The sequence below is a fragment of the Patagioenas fasciata genome, chromosome 14 (genome assembly GCF_037038585.1).
Source record: "Patagioenas fasciata isolate bPatFas1 chromosome 14, bPatFas1.hap1, whole genome shotgun sequence".
Lineage (NCBI taxonomy): Eukaryota > Metazoa > Chordata > Aves > Columbiformes > Columbidae > Patagioenas > Patagioenas fasciata.
The window spans coordinates 12,207,446-12,231,660 of NC_092533.1; the positions used below are offsets into that span (position 1 = coordinate 12,207,446).

General features: G+C 36.6%; 1 protein-coding gene across 3 annotated transcripts in view; it reads right to left on the minus strand.

Moving 5' to 3' along the window:
* The window catches only part of GABRB2 (gamma-aminobutyric acid type A receptor subunit beta2), a 134,598-nt gene that overhangs the window by 85,087 nt on the left and 25,296 nt on the right, over positions 1-24,215 (minus strand). For all 3 annotated transcript variants that reach the window (XM_071814793.1, XM_065849106.2, XM_065849105.2), the window contains exon 6: positions 2,337-2,557. In XM_071814793.1, coding sequence (XP_071670894.1) covers positions 2,337-2,557 — 221 coding nt within the window. The remainder of the gene's footprint in view (positions 1-2,336; positions 2,558-24,215) is intronic.

The window sequence follows — 24,215 nt, forward strand, 5'->3', positions numbered from 1 at the left end:
CTCAGGACAGAGTGTGAACTTATATAAGAGGGGGAGAGCTACATGATGACCTATCTACGATATCCACTAAATGCAGCAAATAACTTCAAGAACCATCCCCAGAGGTTTTAGTCTGGCATAAGGTACAATGACAAAAATATTTTTATTATTAAAATGGTATTGCTAGGTCCCCATTTCTATGCAAGTACAAATAACTGTTGTTTGTTTGTTTTTTTTTCTAATAATAGCTGTTAACTTTAAACTGATAGTCCTTGCAGGACTAAAGGTTATTTAGTCAGTCTTGTACTGGAAAACAAAATGGACTTTATGAACATCCTGTGGTCAAAAGCTAGAGCTTTTCTTGCCCTGTGTTCATCTGCTAGGTTTCTGGTCACGTTGCATAGTCTCAATAGCAGAACATGTTGCTTCTCCAAGAAACAAGAGGTGTCCTTCCTCTCTTTGCTGTTCAAGTACAGAGTTGCAGTAGGACATGCAGCCCGTAATCTTGTGTGACAGGTGGGGAGTGCAGGGTGACAGTCGTCGTGCACTGCCCTCAGTGTACAATTCACTCCAGTGCAACAGGGAAAGGAAGGCAGAATGAAGGGGTTTACAGTTTCTAAAGAAAATCTTTCTTTTACGTGCTTCTTCTATAGAACAATATTTTGTGAGCTCTACTTACTGTTTACCAACATTTTCAAAAACAGACACCATGGATTGTTGAGCACTCAGAATGAAAACGACTCGTCACAAGTAGCAATAAAAAGTCAGAACTATTGAAAACATTAAACCTGATATTTATTCCATAATTTATTCTGAAAAACGCTAAGTGAATGAACATTTTTCACCTCCCTTTTCTGGAGGTGAATCACTACCTGGTACAGGCTCCATGAGTCCAGGGACCATCCAGACAAGAGTCATTTGAAGCCCGACTCCAGCTTAGTGGTGAGAGCACTGACCCCGTCTCAGTCTCAAGGGGAATGGTTGGTACCCAAGAGCTGGGAACCGCCTGTCCTGACAAAGGCTCTTCCTGACATAAGTAATTGGCTGAACTTTTATGACACTGGAAATGTTCAGGTTTGGGTGTGAAAATTGAAGTTACATGCCAAATGTTAAGCCTGAAGTCTTAGGACACCTTAGGACTTAGTTTTAGGTGTCTGAGTTCCAGTTTGGGTACCCATGTTCTAAACAAAAGCCTCTAAATGGAAATTAATACATATCAAGATTAGTTATATTTGCTCAGCTGTCTCATTAATCTAAATAGTTCATGGTAAAATTTCCAGAAACAGTTGCATGTTAAAGTGCAATAACTAAAGGCATTAAGATCAGCGACTTATATGATCTTGATAAGGTATGAACTTCATAGCCCACATTTGTTTGAGTGACAGAACTAAATACATAAGACACAGCTGTTTTCCTTTACAGCTGGGTAGAAAATAGTCAAGCTATAAGTGCATGCTTCTTGCCATTACAGTTCTAGGCAGACAACAGAATAATCTCACTGAAAATGAAAGAAATACACAAAAGTTTTAAGAATTAGGTTCCTCAAAATTATTACTGTATATTATTCTTAATAGGGAAACATGAGACAGTCTAGATTTATGATCTGCAGCTTTATTTTATTAACCCAGTCAATCCTTTCTTTCTGTTTTGCTACCTACTCACACCATATTAAGTCAGTCATCTTTTGCAGGAATATTTAAATCACATCATCAGTATTTTTTTTTCTATAAACATTGCTAAACAGACATTTCCTCCCCTTTTTCAGAACTTCAAGAGTGAAGTTTTGTTGATTTCTCCAGTCGCCACTCTCCATACAGTGATACACAATAACATCAGGCTGAAAAGCATTTCAAGTCATATCTCATCTTCGTGAAAATCAGAAAACTGATTCATCTGGGTAGCATATGAACTAATCTAATGGGCAGTAAAAATATTTATGAAATATATCATTTAGTTAAATTATCAATTCAGCTGCCACATACGAATTTCCCCTGTTCTCCTCTAATCCTCATTTTGCATTTCTTCAGTTCTTTTGATGAAGTGGTTCTAAAACTGTCTTTTAATGCAGAATGAGTATTTAAAATAATATTTATGGTCTTACCTGTTCTTAATACAAACGTTTGAAGTGTACTAAAAATAGCAGTTTATCTCCAAAATTTATTATAATAATTTAAAAAAAGCTTTATCCATTCTTAGAATACTTAAGTCAAAATTGTTTTTGGAGTATCATCAGCTATACAGAATACAGTAATAAAAAGAACAGCATCAAAAAAAAGCAAAGAATGAGTTTTAATTTGAAGTCATGATTAAGAGACTGAAAATAAAAGACCGAAGAGTTTGAAATGGTTCATACTGACCTGAGTCCATACAGGACTGTCCCATCTGGATGCAAACGGATCATTCTGTTCTTCACAGTGACCCCATGTACAAATGACTTCTTGTCATTCAGAAAATAGGTATCAGGAACCCACAGCTGATCAGCTACTCTGTTGTCCAGAGTAAGATTTAGAGGTATTACATTATACGACAGCCTCTTATCCCTCCACGCTTGCTGGAAGTACATCGTCAAGGTATAGTCCTGTGAATAAAAACCAAACAAAGTTTGCGTTGAGACAGACAGTATACATACACAAAAAATACTCATGTAAACACGTATCTAGTCATTGCAACTTTTCTTAATGCAAAGTATTTCTGTTCAGAATTTCTATAAGTAGATTTATTTATTTTTACAGTACCAAATATCTTGCGTATACTTAATAAAAGAAACATGTATACAGAAAAGATGAGGTATTTACATTTTATGAATGACTTGCGAGTTCTTATTTCAATATTCTAAAATAAAATTGAAAAAAAAATGTAGACATTTAACAGCCTGCAATTTCTGTAGTACTTTAAAATCCTGGGAGATCTAGAAAACAGGAACATTCATGGATCTGAATTTCGTGTTATGGTCCCCCCTGTGTTCAATAGAGCTCTGGATCAGACCTTCTATCTCTGAAGTTGCAGTTACCACCCAAATACTTCTCTAAATTAAATTCTCTTCCAAGTCTGTTAACTTTCCCCTGGGCACCGAAATCCATGGGAAGTCTCTGAGGTTTCTACGCTACAGAGTCTTAGTCTTCTACTTAATTTTACAGATGAAGTAACTTTGGTTACTTCAATGGAACAATTCAGAGAGCACAATCAAGCATCTCGGCAAATATTTGCACCATTAAGAGACTTGTGTTGTTTGATGCAGGTCACTAATGTAAAGTACTTTGGAGATGTTTTGAGCTTTTAGAGAATAATAATGACAAAAAATCATATTTCTGTGCGACCTATTACACAAAGGCAGAATATTCGTTATTTATTAGCCTATACTGAACAACCTCCAGAACTAATACACAAAGGAGCTGTATGTCTGAACACAGATCACTGGGTTAAGGGCTGTAAAACAATCCTGAAGGAATACCAAAAGGAGGATTATTCTAAACTAAATATCTTGTTCTGCTGCTTCCACAGAAGTCATAATCAGGCCTCAGACTATTTTGATTTAGAATTTATATTTAACAGGGCCTTAAATAGTGAGAACTGTTAGCTCATGGAAGATTGCTTTCACCACAAAGTCAACAAAAGCTGCTCTGATTCAAACCCAGGATTCAACCATCTCAGTGCATGGAAGTCTGTATCTATACATCAGTTTAAGGCACTTGAAAACACGAAATCCCACATAACTCAGAACAATTAACTAACTATGGTGACTACATCTCACAAACTAATTTCTAGCATTGCATAGCAGAGGAAAGCATGTAAGATATGAACATTTTATATGAAAGGAATTCAAGCCAGTTTCAATGGCAAATTGAAAAGAAAATCAAAATCAGATATAACTTTCATTACTAGTGTCTGAGTACCCAGAAAACTACTTTTCCTTTCTTTATTAATGAAACTTTAAATGCATAAAAGAGATCATTGTAATTATTCACTTTAAAATGTACACAGTCTGCCCATAAACATGCATTAGGAAGGGGTCTGTGACAACGATGGCTATTCTAGCAGTTCTCTAAGTAAGGACACAGCACCTAGAAAATAATTGACCCTGCCTGTTGTGCAGAACAGTGTGTGCTCAGACGAATCAGTACAAACTGTTTTTTTACAGAGATGTGTATTTCCATGGTGGAAATACTCTTATTTTTTAAGCATCTTTCCCCAGAAGAGCCCACATCCATGAGCTTCAAAATGCCTCTTCAGTTTTCACTGAATCGGGGAGAACAACATGTTTCTGCTGAGGATAGTTACAGCATTTCCTTCGTGCCAAGACAAAGCCAGACTGGTAATGCCACCCCCATGCGCGATGGTGAGAGGTGAGTGCTGGTCGCTTGCTGCAGTTGCTGACGGGAGCGTGTACACCCAGCTGGACACTCAGCACTGCTCAGCTCGGGGGTCTCAGTCACAACACGCTCAGTTACAAAAATGGAAACACCAAATAAGTTTCTCCAATTATTTTACTACCAAATATATTTACCTGGTAACTGTTCTAATTGGACCAGTTTTAATGACCTGAAGTCTCTTGCCTTCCCCCCACCTCCTGGATCAGGATGACAGTCTGCTTTCAAGAACATTCAACAGCTACATCTGAAGAATTTTACTGTTATGCTTCATCCCAGTTCTTCAATATTTGATTCATAACCATATACTAGAAAATGTTCAGTAATATATTGCCAGTGATAACATGTATTAGCCTTCATTATACTAATATATCACAACATAAAGTAGGTGAGCTGTAGCAATTGCTCTCCTATTATCCTTGGAATGTTGGCTTTTATTCCTATTCTAAGGAATAACGGACATGTATTAATTAACAGCACACATATATATATATAGAACATACTTCCCTCTTCACACCTCAGTAAAAGAGGAAAAGAAGAGGAGGAAGAAAACTGAACATGTATGGTTCAGTGCAGAAAAAAAAAATGAATTACATAAAACTGTAAATTTGGAGCACTGGTATAGCTGAAAGAAAAGCCAAGTCACCAGGCTGGAGTTCAGAATCAAACACACTGTATTCCAGAAACAAAGTGGCTGTCCCAACAAAAAGCTATTTGTCATCTGTTGGCTCTAGAGTTTTCAGATGTGACCGTCATTTCTCACGGTCAAACTAAGACACCTCAGATCATCTTTCAAAAAAAACCTCACACCCTTTTGAATTTATGTGTCTGGGTTTGTTTGTTTGTTTGTTTTTAATCATTATGAATATGTTTCAACACAAATTTCAAAGTATAAATAATTATTTAGAATTAGCTAAAGCCTGTCACATAAGCTGCAATTCATTCCTTAGAAAGGAGGGAGGTATCTGTTTTCAAAATCTCAGTGAAACAGTAATTCAAAAAGAGGATGTGCAGGTACAAATTGTCCCTCAAGTATCCCAGGACTCTATACTTTGAGATTAAGAGTGGGCTCACCTATCAGAAATACTACAAGAAAAAAGACTGTTAAGCTCACATTGAATACGGGAATCCCCCTCTATTCTAAGGATAAACATCAAAACAAAGAGGCAAATATCTTGTCTCTTTAGGAAGACAGGCACACAGAAGTACAGGAATAGAAGTGGCTAGCACAGGACAATTTCAATTTAAGTCCTTAGCATCCTATTAAATTACAGGATGGGATTGTTAGAAGCTTAGTGTAAGTATGAAGATGAAACAGGAGTGAATTCACTTAAAAAGCCTATGACGATGCAGGAATTACGACGAGTCGAAAGAAACATGAAACCGAACTTCGTGATAACTACGTCTTTGTATACCATTACACAGACATAAACTACAAATGCAGAGACTACTTATGGTATAGACATACAGAGTCATATTGTACAAACATAAATAAATAGGTTTATCAGTTATCCTGAGCACGTGAAGTTTGAAATGCTCTACAATATTGTATTCGTATAGATAAAGCCACAAGAATAACATAGAATATAAATAGGCAAATACTGTATTTTCTGTAAATACATTAAAATTATATTTTTTATAGCTTTTGTTATTGTTCCATTATTCACATAGATATAAATTTAATAAACTTTTTATTTTGTCCAGACACAAAAGTTTAGTCAAGAGAAAATGGATAGTTATTGCTATTCTATCCTAATCAAAGAAAATACCTGCCCTCTTTTCTGCATCAGTTAAAGTTCTGCTTCCCAATTTTCTTATTTATTTCACACAATGAACAGAAGAGCAGAAAATATGAGACAAAGTTAATCTTAAACCAAATTTTCTCACATGAATAAAAAAGCACCAAAGAGTTTTATTAGTATCAGTATATCTATGAGTAACTTTTATCCTGAACGTTATCTTTGTGTGGTAGTTTTCTGCAAACACTTTTAGCTGTTGGAAATGTATACATGCCGGGAGATTGAAGCTTAAGTTTAGGTTAATAGAATTGTTACAGCCAGCCAAATTGTCAGTTAATGACTATCAGCTTCAAAGATCCAAGGGAAAATACTGTGTAGGAAAGCATTAAATCTGAAAACTGGCACTCTTATTTATATTTTCTCATTCACACTCTCCTATGAAAGTTTTCTTAAACCAAAAGAGAAGTGCCAGTTTTGGCCTATTATTAGCTTAGACAGACTATAACACAGGTCTTAGCTAAACCCACCTAGGGTCAATAGCTGTGAAACATATTACTGGTCTCTTTTTTTAAACTGGAAAAAGGCTCAAGGCAAAAAAGGAAATAAATATGGATGTTCACAGCGACAGTGGGAGTCTAATGCAAAAGATTGTGCCAGATAGAAATTTTTTCAAAGCATGAGGATAAGGTCCAACGTGAGAAAAATAACACCTCAAATATAGCACGCTCTTCTACATTAAACAAATCAGAACTGATCACAGTGCAGCTTAAAATATATACCAACGCTTATATTAAGAGGGTTATAACACAGCTACTGAAACAATTTTGAAGTAATTAAATGAGGAAATTTCAGAGGAGAACAAATAATAACAAACATTTTGCATATTATCAATACAACATATAGCAGCATGGAGTTGAAGAAGCTATTTTTCTTTACTTAGCAGAAATAAATGGAGAAGTGATTTGTAGTTTGGCTTATGTCCACTTCTCATCACTTTCCTGGTTATTCCTAAGTGGTAAAAGTACTTGACTACATTTCCCAGTACGGCATTTTCAAAGCTAAATAATTTCCTTCTGAACATGCTTGAAGCTGAAGATTTTGCCTGAATGTTTTATTTGTTTACCACATACAATTAAAAAGCTGTCTTGTTGATGACATACTTAGAAGTGCCACTAAGTATTAAAACTATGTATCTACACTGCAAAATGTATTTCAACATATTAAAAACTATTATATGCTTAAGGAGACAAGAGCAAATGTAAGTTCTTCTCCCTCCTCAGACTCAAATGAAGTTATCACTCATACATGCAGTTTCTACAGTGGGAAGAACACAACATGTTTCACTGCTCGAATGGTATATAAAACAATCTAAAACAAAGCACTTCAAGCTAAAGAAGCTACAGTGGATTTATTTCAAGAGCAATGTCTTTCCCTGAGCGCTAATTAACAATCCTTTCAATCCTCATTTCATTTAAAAACAACCACTACAAAATGTTCAACTCATAATTACCTATCTCTCACTCACATCGAGAAAATTCACACAAAAAGTTGTTTCTGTTTACACTGGAGACTCCATAAAGTGACTTATGTAAAAGCAGAAAGAACTATTGAAAGAATAGGTGATACCAAAGAAATGTCAAAATAAATTATGTCTAATGACCTTTCAAAAAAATCTTTTTCACATTATGTAAATCTTTACTTCAAAAGAAATGACAGTAGTGATATCAGGAACCTTACAGAGTTCAAGTTGAACCCACCCCATTTATCAAGTCCCACTTCCCAGGCTGGAAACATTCCTCGTTAATTGTGTCTCCAAAAACTTACCAGGTAGTTTTTCTTGATGGGAGTTGTATGATCTAAAGTCTATGATCTTTCCAAAATGGAAATATTCCAACAAGTAAGCTTACTGTGTATTCTACAGCAACTATCCCAGAATTATTCACCAGCAATTCTCATTTCTCAGCTGAACAAATAAGCAAAGATGGGCTATTTAGCTCCTGCAACACTTCTCAGAAAAACACAGTATTATTGAATCAAGCAAGAGACTTGTGTACAAAAGCCAAACAACTGTCAGTAGAGCTTGACTCCTAGGCATCAATCTTCTTGCTACTGATTGTCTGTAGTAAGAGACTGCTTTACCATTTCAGCAACAAGATCAGGAATTTGTCTCTCCTTAGTACTACTGACAGTAGCCAATATTTATATTGTCTCTACGTGGTGATTTATATATTGCACTGCAACGCAGTGTCATCGTATTTCATGCACTCAAATGAAATAAAGCATTTAGAGCTGACATGTTTCCTGTAACGTCAATTAGTTAAGCAAGACACTGTGACACTTGATTTTAATTTCTGACAAGTGACCAAGACTGAACCATGATACTGCATTTTTACTGAGCCAGCAATCTGCATGTCATTCTGATCAAAAAGCATCTGCTGTATGTCTTTTAGCTCTGATTTGCCGTCTCTTGATAGTAAGAGGAAGACTGATTAAAATGAACTTGGACTGAAAACTGTAATCTAACTGCTGCTTGCTTAAGAAAGTCATACATCTTGATATCGTCGGATTTTCCTCTTTTGAAAGGACCTAGCCCTCTTTATACAGCATTGCAAGATTCTCAGATGAACAACGCTAATACAAAGATGAATAAATGCAAGCTATACTCACTTATATAAAAGTTATGAAAACAGTATTTTTCTACCGCAGAACAATTATATGCTATCACTATTTAGTCAAGCCTTTGATGTAGAATAAAGTATTTCAAGCCACAAGAAATGTTTTTTAAAAGTTTTACATTTGAATTTCAAATTTTCCTTTACTCATATATCACAATCCATTTCCCAGAGAAGGGAGAGTAACACCAAGTTCACAGATCATCTCCTATGCAACTGTACAATCCTACAGATCTTCAGAAAGGTAAATACCTACAACACAAATCATATTCATATTGCTTTTACTGTAGACTATTCTTAGTAGTACTGCAAAAGAGTAAAAAATATTATTGAAAAACAAAACCCTATAATTTCTTAAATATGGTGGAAGTAAACTGGTGATTAAGCAGAACTGGAGATCCAACTGGAAAGTCTGATGACAGCAGATGCTATTACTTGGCAAAAGAGACTCAAAAGCAAAAAACCAGAAACCTATGCGTCTTACCGATATTTTTAGTGGGGAAACAAATAATCCAATATAAGAATATAGTAATTGACAGTGAGATTAAATCTGCCTGAAACAGGAGAACCGAGGTTGTGCTCAGGTGCAGAACTGAACTGGCCTGACATGTAGATGAGTGCTCTTTTTCCTCATGCTTTACAGTTTCCTGAGCTGCTAACATATAAAAAACCCCTCAAGAATACATTTAGAAAACAAAAGAATTGACAATTTAATGCTGCTCTGTATCACTGTAATTGACTTCTAAACAACTTACAAAATCAACAATCAAACTAATAGATGCTCATTTAAAGCATATAACACTTACTTTTAAGGTAAGTAGTTAGCAAAATTTTTCAAGGAGAATACTGAAATGAAAAAGTCTTCCCAGAATTTATTTATTTATAAGTGCAGCCTTGCTTCTTTCCATCAAGGCAAAGAGACTCCAATGACAAAAACGCCATTAATATGCCTGTTAATACTCCAGTTTGTTCCATCTGCCTTTTTGCATCTAAAAGGATATATAAAAATCCCTAAATAACCAGCTGCCACCTTTGGTCCAACAGAGACAGAGGCTTTACGAGTAAAGGACAGCTTGAGATGCACTCAGCATTTTACTGCTAGAACAGGTTGTTTATTTACATCCTTTCAAGTTTGATGAAAGATGAGACTGCCAGAGAACCTGGCTGCCCATTACACCACCTGTTAAACAGAGTGACAGAGCTGCTCTTTCACTGCCTCCTGACAGTTTAAGGATTCCTGTATCACCTCACTCAACCTTACACACCAGAGTGTCCATTTTCTCTGAACTACCAACAAATTATCAGCAATTCAAAATACTTCAGCCTAAGAATTAAAATCTGAAGTGCTATAAAGCATTCTCAGTACTAGTTCTAAACTTCCAAATGTTACTGTACCAGTAATTCTCTAGAGTCCAAACTAAACCACAAGCAAATCGTCAGTTTCTCACACTATGCAGTCACTTCTGCTGCTTCAGTCTTGCAAATAAATGGTATCATGTTTACATTTTAGTATAATACAGTGAACATCTGACCTGTTTTGAATGATGACATAATAGGAATACTCTAAATGCTTATAAAATTGTTGAATACAACAATACTAACACTCCCATCACTCTGTTATCAGTGATTACTCAATCCTCCTTTCAAAAATAATAAAACAAGCCACAAAGTTATCTCGATGAACAAGTGCAACTTTAATTTTAATATTAAAAAGAAAAATAGCTGACAAAAAATTGATGATCTTGGCTTCAGACAGAATTGGTACGCTTAGTGCTGTTGAGAAATGCAGTGTTCTAACAAAAATACATCCCTTCTCTGATCCCATTTAATTGGGCTGCCTGAGGATGCAGTTCTTGGAAAAACAAAATACTATATCAATATTTTATTGGATCATTTTTATAGGCAAAGGAATTTACTTTGCTATATTTAGTTTGTTTTACTAAACAGATTATTTTGCTAGTATTTCCTTCCAGGTCAAAAGCTAGCTTTCTCCTCAGTTAGCAATGGAGAAGTTTCTGTGAGATAACTTCCATAGCAGACACACTAAAGAAACAATAGATATGTATATTCTTCATTTTCCTAAAAATGCCCAAGTTATTTTTCTATTCTGCTGTCCTGTTCTGGTGTTATCGCTACCCTCTGTCAACTCTAACTCATATTCCCATCACAGAAAACAAAAACTCTTCAAGTGGTTTTCAGATATATCTTCTGGCCTTCATGATTTTCTCCTTCGAATTCTTTTACTGGTGAGAACACTATTGAGACCTTATTGTGGTCCTTCTGTACTTAAAAGGGGCCTATAAGAAAGATGGGGACAGACCATTTAGCAGCAGCGTCTGTCACAATAGGACAAGGAGTGATGGTTTTGAACTAAAGGGAGATTCAGGCAGGATACGAGGAGCGAATTTTGTACACTGAGGGTGGTGAGAGCCTGGCCCAGGTTGCCCAGAGAGGTGGTGGATGAACCATCCCTGGAGACATCCCAGGCCAGGCTGGATGGGGCTCTGAGCAACCTGAGCTGGTGAAGATGTCCCTGTCATGGCAGGGGTGGCACTGCATGAGCTTTGAAGGTCCCTTCAACCCAAACTATTCTATAATGCTATGATTCTGCAAGTATTAATATTTGCTTTACTTGCAATATAATACCTGTGAGACTGAGATAAATAAAAATTTATTAACCTGTGTGAAAATGCGCTTTTGTTTGAGAGGGCAAAACACAACATCCCAGTCTTACTGTAAGAGTTCTTAAAAAATAAAGATGGAGTAAGTATGACTATTAATCAATACTAAGGCAATATTTTCAGTAATCTCAGCATTATGCAATTATTAAACATCACCTCCATTTAAAAGACAAAATAGTAAAAAGAGAACTGATAAACCCAGACTATTCAATCAGGCAGATTTTAAGAGGAATCAGACTGGAATTACTCACCAGTCTGGGCAACTCTAATTTTTTCAAAATTAAGCTTAAATTGTAGTAGCCAATGGTCAAGAAAACTGTTATATTAGCATTGGAAAAGTGGACAAAATCTAAAGTTCTTGAACTAAATTATCAAGGATATATTTAATAATTGAAATTTTAAAGCAAATTTTAAGATCGGCTCACAAAGCAACGTTTAAACAACAATCTCAGGGAGAATATTGACATAAGAAAGAGACAGCAAGTGAGAACAAGAAAGTGAGTTTGAGGAAAAGTCTTATTAAAAAGCCCCCAAAATTTCCTCTCAGATTGAGTTCATCTCAGAATTACAAAAACAACAGGACGTATGACATTTCCTTTAATAATGTACTATATAAGTGAAATGAAGTTAGACTAATTATTTCATTAGCTTATTGTGGTCTGCAAGAGCTGCTGATACTTCACAGAAATTTACAGGAGAAAAAAAGCCTAGTATGTGCATGACATACCCCAATTTGATTTTTGTTCTAAACGAACTTGAAATCCTCCTCCCTCTGTCTCTATGTATTTATTTTCTCACATACTACTACTAATCATGCCAGATATCTGTGTTGGTTGTCTTGGTATTTTTGTGGGCTTTCCCTTTTAAATAAAAAATGAAACTATGGTTAGGTGGAAACCCCAAACGCCTCACTCGCTTTTAGGAAATTCACCCACTTTGCAAACACAAACTGTTCTAGGCAACTGTGGTCTGCCAGTTACTTTTAATGCCATCCTACACTTGCATAAGAAGCACCAGCAGCAGTTCACTTCTGTTAAACATTGTCACAGATCCTGCAACAGCTCATCTTTCTGACCTGCCGATTCCAAGACGTTCTCTAAAATGGTTCATTAATCTGTTAGTGACAAACTGATGTCTTGAAAGAAGCAATGTACCCTGGAGAGTACAAATCTCCCACTGATACGTTCCTATAAGCATTTATATATCATGGTCTAATACACCAGAGGCTACACACTGCACTTCAGACTAATGTGTTTCTTTCCTGTTTACATATAAATCCTGTGGGAATAGAACAAACACCTTCATTTAGCCACTTTCCTCAGCCAACACTCTCTTGAATCCTGTAACCTTACGCGCAGATTTCATGGGGTTTGAACAGTGAGGAGCGTGAGGATGAAAAAAGAAATTGCGTCAAGTCACACTGGTCTTTTCCTGTATTTTAAGTACTCTCCTCTCTATAACCCATGATGTGACAGGCTGCTTCTCTCAAAAATGGCAGACACTGCAGAGAGCTGCCAGCACTGAAGTAAAAGGATAATTCTAAATAAGTACATATCATTCATTTCGTAGTGATGACAAGCCTGTGGAAGCTGATAGAACGTCCAGTTTGCATGACAGATCAACACTTCAGCAACGCACTTAGTAGAGACACTTCCGAGAGAATAAGTGAAGTGTTCAGATGAAAAAGAAATGAACATTATTATGTTCTAGGAAGAAAAATCTGAAAAAATAAAAAATCAGGGGGAAAAATATTGTATCTTTATCAGTCATTGCACCTGCATTAATTATAATTCAAATTGTTTGTGGTTCAGCAAAGCCAAAGTCTATTGGAATATCTCACAGGGAAGAATCTCCATTCTGAGTGCCTCTATTACAAAGGTGAACTTTCCTTGACAGATACAGAAAACTTTGTAGCAAAAAACAGCTGCAATGCCCAAAACAACAAAATATACTTAGTTTTCCAGAATCAATTTACATATTCTATCTACAATAAATCAACACGAGATTAATATTGGAAAGATTAGCAGGGATAATGCTCTATTAGCATTTTTGCAGGATCACAGGAAAGCTCAGGCTGGAAGAGACCTCAGAGTCTCTAATCCAGCCTCCTGCTCAAAGCAAGGTCAGCTGGGAGCTCTGACCAAGTTGTTCAAGGCTTTATTCAACCTGCTCTTGAAGGCCTTGGAAAAGGGACATTTTCCCTTCTACGTAGATTAGAATGGCGTTTTAATAAAAACGAAATGCATTTAGAAAGAAACTCCCTATGCTTCAAAAAGGAAAAAATCAGGATGGTCACTCTATTCTAGCAGTGACTGCAATTTAATTTCAGTTTTATTTAAAAATCACTGTGGTCTGATTTTTACAGCCATCGCACACTACTGCTTCTGCCTATTCTGTTTTGTGTATTATTATTATTATTCCAGTCTTTTTGTGTTATTTGCTCAGTAATTTCCTCCATTCCTTAGTCTCCACTATTTGAGACACTTAGAAATCAATAGGATTCATTTACCATCGAGTTTTTGAACGCCTATATTGTTCAGTATTTCCTGTACTCCTCAACTGTCACCAACAACCTCTCCTTAAGCTATTCCCTGTTCCTCTACAGCAGATATTTTTAACAACTTTGTTGTTGTTGTTCTTCCTCTCTTTCAATCTCAATCTTCATGGCTTTCCACCTCTACCAGAGAACTTTCTATGCATTTAAATAATTATTTTCCATTTTCTGCAATAGTTAGTAGTTACTTTGTCAGACTGAAGTTACCCTGTCATCAAGATCTATTAATGTAATGCCATGGACTCGTAACGATCAATTCTCAGAAACATACTCCAAGAATCAAAAAACAATTAAAAAAAAAATCTGGCATCCTTCATTACTGAATGAATTTATTTATTTGAGTTTATGTATCTCATCTAATCAGCCTTCAAGACTTGTCTCCTTTGTGGTTCACTATTTCGCCCACAGCTGAAATCAGACTTATACTTCAATGACCAGATGGAAGTAACTGCTTTGACAGCTAGAAACATCAAAAACAAGACGGAAGCTTGCCTTTCTTCAAGACATGAAAGGTAAATGGTTAATGGAAATGGCAGGAAAAGTATACAAATCCAGTATATTTTAACAAAATAAGAATACCATACACCTTTTTTGGTCAGCCCGCTTGTTGTGGAAATGGTAATAAAAGTATTACTGGTCCCAGACTTTCTACCCTTTCTCTCAAATTCTGATATAAGTGCAACAGGAAATTATTCATGAAAAACAGACCCCATTTTTAATTAAGTAGCTTGATTATAATCATACTGGGAATGTATTTGATTTGGCAGACACTTCTGAAAACATAGATGGTTTTTAAGCAATTTTCAGACCTTGCACAGAACAAACTTTCAAATTACACAGCAGCTCCCTCCAACTGCTCTTCCTGGAAGGCATGTACAAAACTTGTTAGGACTCTGGTTTTACATTATTCCTTCCATCTGGGTATCCAAACCAGCAGTCTGAATGCAATCTTTTCTGCCTTCTCTCTACTTTACTTGATATTTATTGAAATTTCTGGGAGATGAAATGCCCAGGAGATCATGAATTCATGAATACTGCAGAAGTAACTAAGAACAGAGCTCCCTGGAGGAACGCTAAACCAGAGTTTGTGAGAGCTGTAGTCATTTCCACTGGTAACAAAAAGCAATGCATTTGCTTCCTTTTTGGCATGTGGAATTGATTTATCATTCTCACATCTTTACATATTTGGAAAAAGATCAAAATCAACCAAGTGAATGTTTGCTGTTAGAGTGTAGTCTCAAGGACACATTCCCACTTTTTCTCTCTCATTGTTTTCATTAAGAAGCCTTTCAGAAATCTAGTAAAGATGTGGAGAACAGACTAATCCAGGGACCAGAAATTTGCAAAAGCAGGAATCATCAAACTTTGTTCAAAACTTACGCAAAACTTGTTTTCATTCACTAGATTTCTTGGCAAAATTTTCAAGTCCAAGTTTATGTAAAAGGTATCATGAACTCTCCTGTAGTCAGATGTCAAACATATTTTGCAGTCCTACTCCTGCAATGTTGAAGACAAATGAAAAGCAGTGATCTGAAACTAATTCTTAAAGTTCCTCAAGGTTGGGCAGGAAAGTACCAAGAATCTGCCCCCACATAGCAGTTTTTATGAAAGTTATCACAGACTGATCCACAGGATACTTTGCAATTAAAAACACACCAAACACCTTCATACCTTCATACATGCATTTTCCCCAAAATGCACGAAATTTAAAAAAAAAAAAAAAAAGCAGCAAAATATTTGTATTTACACAATAAAAGCAACTCCCTCTTTAACTTTTGTGTCTGCCTGCCTCTTTTCAAAATTTAAAACCAGATAAGAAGAACACAGAATGGGCTGTCAGTAACTAAAGCTCCCATGTATGATCACTGTTCTTCCCTGCCAAACAGTCATTGCATTGTACAAATTACAGTTCCATAATACATATTGAATTCCATACAGTTATACTGTAGCCATCAATTTTACAGTTCTGTAATGCATCCTGAGTATATATTTGCATGCATACACATTACTAAGAATATCTCTTTTGAACAATTTGAGCACACACATACACGCACACACAAATAATCAAAAAGCTCAGTGATGACTCCACTGAGATTGTCCTGAAAACAGTGACTCATCTCCTGGCAGCTTCTTCAGTCTTGATGAATTTGTAATGCTGGATTTCTGAATTCACTTTGTACCTTCACCATAAAAATTTTGTTAAATATTTTAGTCTTAGTGGGTTCAAAAAGACATTAGCTGAAATGTTCTGGTTTTTCTCTCAAATTATGAGACTTTAAGCCATCACAATAAGTGCATGGCTTCAGCAAGTGTTAGACAACCAAAAATTCAAGCAGCTCATATATTCCTAGCCATGACCTCATGTGCTTTATACAGTATTTCTGCTTGAGCACGCTACATGTTAGTCAGCAAGCAGAACACATCGATTTGAAATCTACTAGTTAGCAGCTGGTTAATTCGTGCATGAAATGCACTTTAACATCAGTTCACTGGTTTGATTTATGACACATCTATTCTTTCAAAATAACAGCATTGTTTCTCCATGAAGAGTCACAAAACTGCTTTACAACATATATTTATATTGCTACACACAAATTAAAACTTAGGATTTTTTTTAAACTCTTCTTTGAGATGCATTCTCAGCCATGCCCAAATGATACAGAAGTTCTCTAAAGTTTCCCTTTAAAAATAACTTTGTCCAATTTGAAAAAGTGAACTCTTAAGTAACGAACTTGTCAGAACGCGTGTTTCACTAAGTGTCAATGATCTCATTCTCTTCCTCATTTTCCTCCCTTCCATTAAGTAAGCACAAAACTCTCAGCATAACTTACGCCCCACAAATTTTTTCCTACAGGGCTTTGCTTACCTATGCTCTACTCTTGAATTCTGGTCATCTTTTCCAGCAAGTCACAATGAAAATGAGTAATAACTCAGATTAATATTTGTAAGGAAACACAATAGAACCAGACTTTGATACCAGCACCACTGAAAAGGAGCCCTGCATTACAGACAGGGTTATTTTTAAATATTATTATTTCTGGCTGGTCCATAACCAACCACTAAGAAGCTTGATACTTTCTTTGCTATGAAATAATTACAAGAGAAAGGAACTAAAAGAGAGAAGGAAAAAAAAAAGTTAATTTATGAGTAATAACCCACATCCACTGCCCTATTCTTGAGGAGAATTAGTAATATAATTATTTTGAGACAAAGGAGCCATACCTTAGATTATTTAAATATGAGGTATAAATTTAGCTGAAAGTTGGATTAGCAAACGAGACTTGTGTATAGGGATCCTACCTGCAGTTCTCTCTTGTTTATAGTGCTTTCCTAGGAAAATCACTATATCTAAAATCATTATAATAGATAAAATCTACAGTATAATAGTTGAACACCATAGATCTTAAAAACCAGGTATTAAATTAGTGAAAAGTACTGGTGTTACCTCTTCTTAACAATATTCCTTCTTTTCAAATCTCTGAAAACCGAAGTAGAGAGATAGATATGTCTTGCATCAGCACAAGGACCAAAAATCATCAGCATGGACTAATTTTTTTAATTTTAACTTAAAATCTAAAATATATATGAGAATATACCAAATGTTTTCAAACACTAATGTAGAATCACAAACATGCAGAGGATTTTGAAAATCCTATTCAATAGATCTTGCTATTACAGACATTTGTATTGTCTCTTGACATTACTATTCCAGCAGCTAAGTCAATCCTAATGTTAAACCAAAGTCTTCCAAACAAGCAGTAGCTGTTCAGAACCACCACTTACACATTCTTCCTGGAAAGGTCTCTCTCAATTTTACTCAAAGTGGTTTATTTCTTGTCACTTACCACTTGCATACAAATAGGTTTGAAGTTTTGATTTATAATTCTAATACAGTTTTTTTATTGTTTGCTTTTTGCTTTGTTACTTGATAAATTATTTCTTTCCTACCTGTACCAAAGTTCTGCTCCCCTTTACCACAGTATATAGTGGATGCCTGGAGTTTATTGCAATTTCACTAGCATCTCTAATGAGAACTCTGTGGCTGATAACCCGGACACAAAGGCTCATATCCTAACTCCTGGTCTTATCTACAAAACTACTGCAACATTTTGAGCGGTTTTTTTCAGCAGGTGTGGAGAGGGAAGAACATGGAAGCAAGGCAAGAATGCTTCATCTTTCAAGGCCCCTTCCAACCTGGGCTGTTCTATGAACATTGTGAGACAAGAACGTCCTAAATTAATTGCTTAATTTTTTGTAACAGACAACTTGTTAATAATGTCACTAAATATTACAATTAAGTACTCCTCTTAAATTATCTGTTCAAAAAGTCAAGCTAGACCTCAACTGGCCTACGGCATAACATGATTATCTGTATCAGTTCATAATTCACAAATTACAGTTATGCTGCATGAGCTCTCAAATACACTTATTTAGGAACTCACTGAAACATGAATATTAGTATTTGCTTGTTTGAGCTATTTAGCGAGGAAAATTTACAACCAAAGATCTCTCAGAATCTGAGAGAATTAAAGACTCTTTAGACAAAACGGGGAAAAAAAAATCTATAATTACAGCAAAGTTTGCATTAATTAATAGCAAATACATACTTAGTACTTCATGAAAACGCCTCATCTGAGGAAAGTGTCCAGTTCTTAAAACTAAGCACTAATGCTTTGAGCACTTTACCACATCAATACTGATAAACGAATAAGAGAGAGATTCATAGGTAAAAATAGCTTATTTTTGCATTTTTATGAAGACACAGATATTTTAGGCACAAAACTTCAAATAGGTCTTGTAATCCTACACACAGTGAAATGGTCAAACTTCAGTATAAGGCTTTGGAAAACACAGAATTCAATGGACTATTAATACAAACGGGCACAATTCTGAGCTCCTTGAACTGATGATATATGTGAGCTATTTATAAATTAATTCTTAAGATTCTGTTTACTTCTGAAATTCTATTTAGATCCTTATTTCTCTAGATCTGAGTACATGGAAAGCCTTTATGTACCCTATTCCATTTCTAGTAACTTCAGTTCACTTGCATTTTATTTATATTACTGTTATACTGTGTCAAAAAATTAAACAGTTAAATAAAAAGTAAATATCTTTTTTATTCCCTAGTAGAATTTTATTGTAAATCCTTCCGTGAGTGTGGTTCTTTTAATATGAGCCAAAGGAACACAAGGGTGTTAACAAAACCAAAACAAATACTGCCCTAAACTTCTCAATATATTTTTTTTCTTAACAAAAAAAAAAAAAATATATCTGCACTCTGCTATATCAAGACACATAACTGTAAATAACTATTTGAATTATTTAATCAAAAATGTACAACTCCATATCATAGATCTCAATGTTACGATCACATGAGATCACATTGATTTATTTAAGTTTTACCCCCGTCTTCTATCCCAAAGAAGTTACAACAAAACAGACAGAAGTACTGAAGTAGTAAGTATATTTTTTAAGGACACCATAACACTTTAATACTATAATGTATGGATTTTCATGGCTTTGGAACATGGCAATGCATCAGCTGTCAACTCAATGAGTTAGATCTATTCTGTTACTTAGAACAAATTTTTAATTTGTTATGCAGTCTTAGAGGGTGCTCTATAAATTCTGGTAGATAGTCCATCAAGAGTAATTTTAAAATCAGGACATGGCTCCACCCTCATCATTCAGAAACCATCCTACTGCATGATAATACAAATCTGAGCAGCTCACAAGAGTTCTTTCTGCACCCATAATGTCAGTCAGGGGTTTCAAACAAAAGGAAAAAAAATCTTAAATCAGCCATCTTCAAGTAATCTGCTGGTAACTTCTCGCTACCTTCTTCATCCCTTTCATATGACACAGTCTGGATTTGGTGCGAAAACTTTTTTCCACTGCCATCAGTGTTTGATTTTATTTTTTTTCTGGGGGGGAAGCAGGTTAGGGAAGGAGCTGCTATTTCTATTTCATTTTTTTAACTCCTGTGTTCAAGAACAGGGCAGTCTCACAGGAACTTTCTAGTTGATAAGGAAACCTCAGTGCATCCATTAGTTCGTGCTTATTTGTAGCACAATAGCAACTTTTTACATTCACCTTAGTTCAGTATAATTAGCCGTTCTGCTTAGAACAGACCAGACAACTAAATGAAAGGGTAAAATCAGGCAAAAGAGGATTCAGATTCCAACCACTGGGTAATTTACACAATACCTGTACATATTATCTATTATTAACACTAAGACTCACTTTTAAAAATTGGATGTTGAAATCCAATATTCCTGGCTGCCAGCCATGCATACAAAACAGACAGGCTAACACTAAAGAAAACAAATTTTTATTCATTTACCTCCTGTGTGAAATGAACTGTGCAGTGAATTATTTAGAAGAGGAAAATTGTAATTGCATGTGTAATAAAGCTGAAAATTAAGGACAAGCAGATGGAAGACTAAAAGTTCTTTTTTCTAAGTGATAAGAGGATGATTCATAAGTATTTGACATTAGTTAAAATTACTTATGGAACAAATGTTTACAGAAAAATGTTCTTCTTAGGACAATGTGCTATCACACAACCAGCAGAGAATTATCTCAATTGAGACTTTAAATCAAAAAGAGAAAAGGAAATAAACCAATAAATAAGAGAAAGGAGCAAAACTTGTTCACTTCTCCTGAACTTCAGTGACTTGTGTCTTAGTATGACATTTCTGATAGTGCCCTGAATTTGTGGGGTAGGAAGCTATTTCAATTAATGTCTAGTTTTAAGGGTGCATCATACTGTCACAATATGCTTCCTGAAGTCAGCTCAATGGAACATGGGAAAGGATAAGTGGGACGTTAGTGCATGAGATCAGTAGTAAAGTTACCTCACTTTGTTAGAAGCAACCCCAAGAAAAAGCTTTTTGTAAGTCTCCATCTACTTCTATAGAAAAATTGAAATTAGAGTCAATTATTTTATCCACATTATATTGTTGTGTATGACTTAAAACATATTAAGTGAACATTTTCATATATAGCTAAATACTTTAATTATCAGGAATAATTAAAAACACATTCATCAATGATTTGGACAAGGGAATAGAGTGTGCTATCCGCAAGTTTGCTGATGACACCAAGCTGGGAGGAGTTTCTGACACACCAGAGGCTGTGCTGCCATCCAGAGACCTGGACAGGCTGGAGAGTTGGGCAGGCAAAAATTTAATTAAACGTAACAAGGGCATGTGTAGAGTCTTGCATCTGGGCAGGAACAACCCCAGGTTCTGGTATAAGTTGGTGAATAACCTATTAGAGAGCAGTGTAGGGAAAGGGACCTGAGGGTCCTGGTGGACAGCAGGGTGAGCATGAGCCAGCACTGGGCCCTTGTGGCCAGGAAGGCCAACGGTACCTGTGGTGTATTACAAGGGGGTGGTCAGTAAGTCAGAGAGGTTCTCCTGCCCCTCTACTCTGCCCTGGTGAGACCAGATCTGGAATATTGTGTCCAGTTCTGGGCCCCTCAGTTCCAGAAGGACAGGGAACTGAGGGAGAAAGTCCAGCATAGGGCAACAAAGATGATTAAGGGAGTGGAGCATCTCCCATGTGAGGAAAGGCTGAGGGAGCTGGGGCTCTTGAGCTTGGAGAAGAGGAGACTGAGGGGTGACCTCATTAAAGTTTACAAATATATAAAGGGTGAGTTGTTAGGAGGATGGAGCCAGGCTCTTCTCGGTGACAACCAATGATAGGACAAGGGGTAATGGGTTCAAACTGGAACACAAAAGGTTCCACTTAAATTTGAGAAGAAAATTCTCAGTGAGGGTGACAGACACTGGAACAGGCTGCCCAGGGAAGTTGTGGAGTCTACTACTCTGGAGACATTCAAAACTTGCTTGGACACCTTCCTGTCCAAACTCATCTGGGTGTTCCTGCTCTGGCAGGGGGATTGGACTGGATGACCTTTTGAGGTCCCTTCCAATCCCTGACATTCTGTGATTCTGGGTTAAAAACTAGAAGTGAGAATTCCAAGCATAAAATGAAAAGGTACCTTAACATTCCCTTCATTTTATTATTAAAATTTCATGCTACATCATGAAGCTCTATTTACCTGCACCAGTGACAAGAGTGCTCTTATTTTGCTTAAAGAAATTTCTCATTTTGTTCTCAAATTGAAGAAAATACACTGGCATAAAGATATTTTTCGTTCCTGTTAGAATACCCTGTTAGTTAGACATGACAGGTTATCCAAAGGACTGGATTTCAGTACCTGTTGGTCCTACCATGACGTAGGATAGCTGTGGTCCATGACATCCCAAAATTCACATTTAGAAATGATAATAAAAGAGAATTCTCTTGCTTCTTCCAAGGCTAACAATTTTCTGCATCCTTTTACACCAGAGTGTTAACTATAGGAAAATATGCTTACTTAAATCCCTCAGTACTGGCAATATATCCACTGATAAAAAACTGAGCACTGAAAGGATGCATAGCTTCACACCTATGAAAAACGCATAACAAAAAAAGGTTACCTCTTTTTTTTTTTTTTTACCTTTTGATTTGTTCTCAGTTACTTTTTTACCATCTTCATGCAATGTTTTCAAACACTGGTATGATTTTCCTCATGTCCACCTGAATATGGTAGACCTATTCTGGGGTGTTAATGAAGCCTTTCACTTCATATTCTCATACTATCTAAATGTGCCATTATTTCTTCCCATAAAGGTAACTAGTGTTTATTCCATAGCCCTTGAAGATGTTTTGAAAATTAATCTCATCTGTCATTTTGAAGGAAAAGGTGTGTTGACTTTGATTCCCTTGGGTTTCTCCAATTCACTTATTTATTTTCCAGACAGGGTTATAGATTACAGGATTATTCTTAAGTATTTAGAAAGTGTCCATCTGTTTAGTTGTTAGTATGGCCATGAGAGACCCAGCACTGCGAGTTTTATCACAGATATTTTAAGATCTCTCCTAGAAATGTACAAACCCAATATAAGTTTGCAAGCCAAACGGGCAGAGGATCTATCTGAGCAGAGAAGCTTTGATTCTGGCCTTGTATCACAGTATGTTTGGGATTGGAAAGGACCTCGAAAGATCATCTAGTCCAATCCCCCTGCTTGAGCAGGAACGCCTAGGTGAGGTCGCACAGGAAGGTGTCCAGGCGGGCCTTGAATGTCTCCAGGGAAGCAGACTCCACAACCTCCCTGGGCAGCCTGGGCCAGTGTCTGTCACCCTCACTGAGAAGAAGTTTTTCCTCAAATTTAAGTGGAACCTCTTGTGTTCCAGCTTGATCCCATTGCCCCTTGTCCTATCATTGTTTGCCACTGAGAAGAGCCTGGCTCCATTCTCATGGCACTCACCCTTTGTATATTTGTAAACATTAATAAGGTCACCCCTCAGTCTCCTCCAGACTAAAGAGACCCAGCTCCCTCAGCCTTTCTTCATAAGGGAGGTGCTCCACTCCCTTAATCATCTTTGTTGCCCTACGCTGGACTCTCTCCAGCAGTTCCCTGTCCTTCTGGAACTGAGGGGCCCAGAACTGGACACAATATTCCAGATGGGGTCTCACCAGGGCGGAGTAGAGGGGAAGGAGGACCTCTCTCGATCTACTGACCACCCCCCTTGTAATACACCCAAGGATGCCATTGGCCTTCCTGGCCACAAGGGCACAGTGCAGGCTCATGGTCATCCTGTTGTCCACCAGGACCCTCAGGTCCCTTTCCCCTACACTGCTCTCTAATATGTAATTTCCCAACCTATACTGGAACCTGGGGTTGTTCCTGCCCAGATGCAGGACTCTACACTTTCCCTTGTTAAATTTCATCAGGTTATTCCCCGCCCAACTCTCCAGCCTGTCCAGGTCCCGCTGGATGGCAGCACAGCCTCTGGCGTGTCAGCCACTCCTCCCAGCTTAGTGTCATCAGCAAACTTGCTGATAGTACACTCAATTCCCTTGTCCAAATCGTTAATGAATATATTGAATAATATTGGCCCCAGTACTGACCCCTGAGGCACTCCACTAGATACTGGCCTCCAACTGGACTCCGCACTATTGACCACCACTCTCTTTAAGCCAGTTTGCAACCCACCTCACTACTCTATTGTCTAGACCACACCTCCTCAATTTAGCTACAACAGGACATTAACAACATTAGTTCCACAAACAAAAAACAGGGAAGGAAAATGGCAATGAGGCAAGCACAGGAAAAAAAAAAAACATGACAAATTGTGGCTTTTGAGAATATAGGTCATGCTACAGA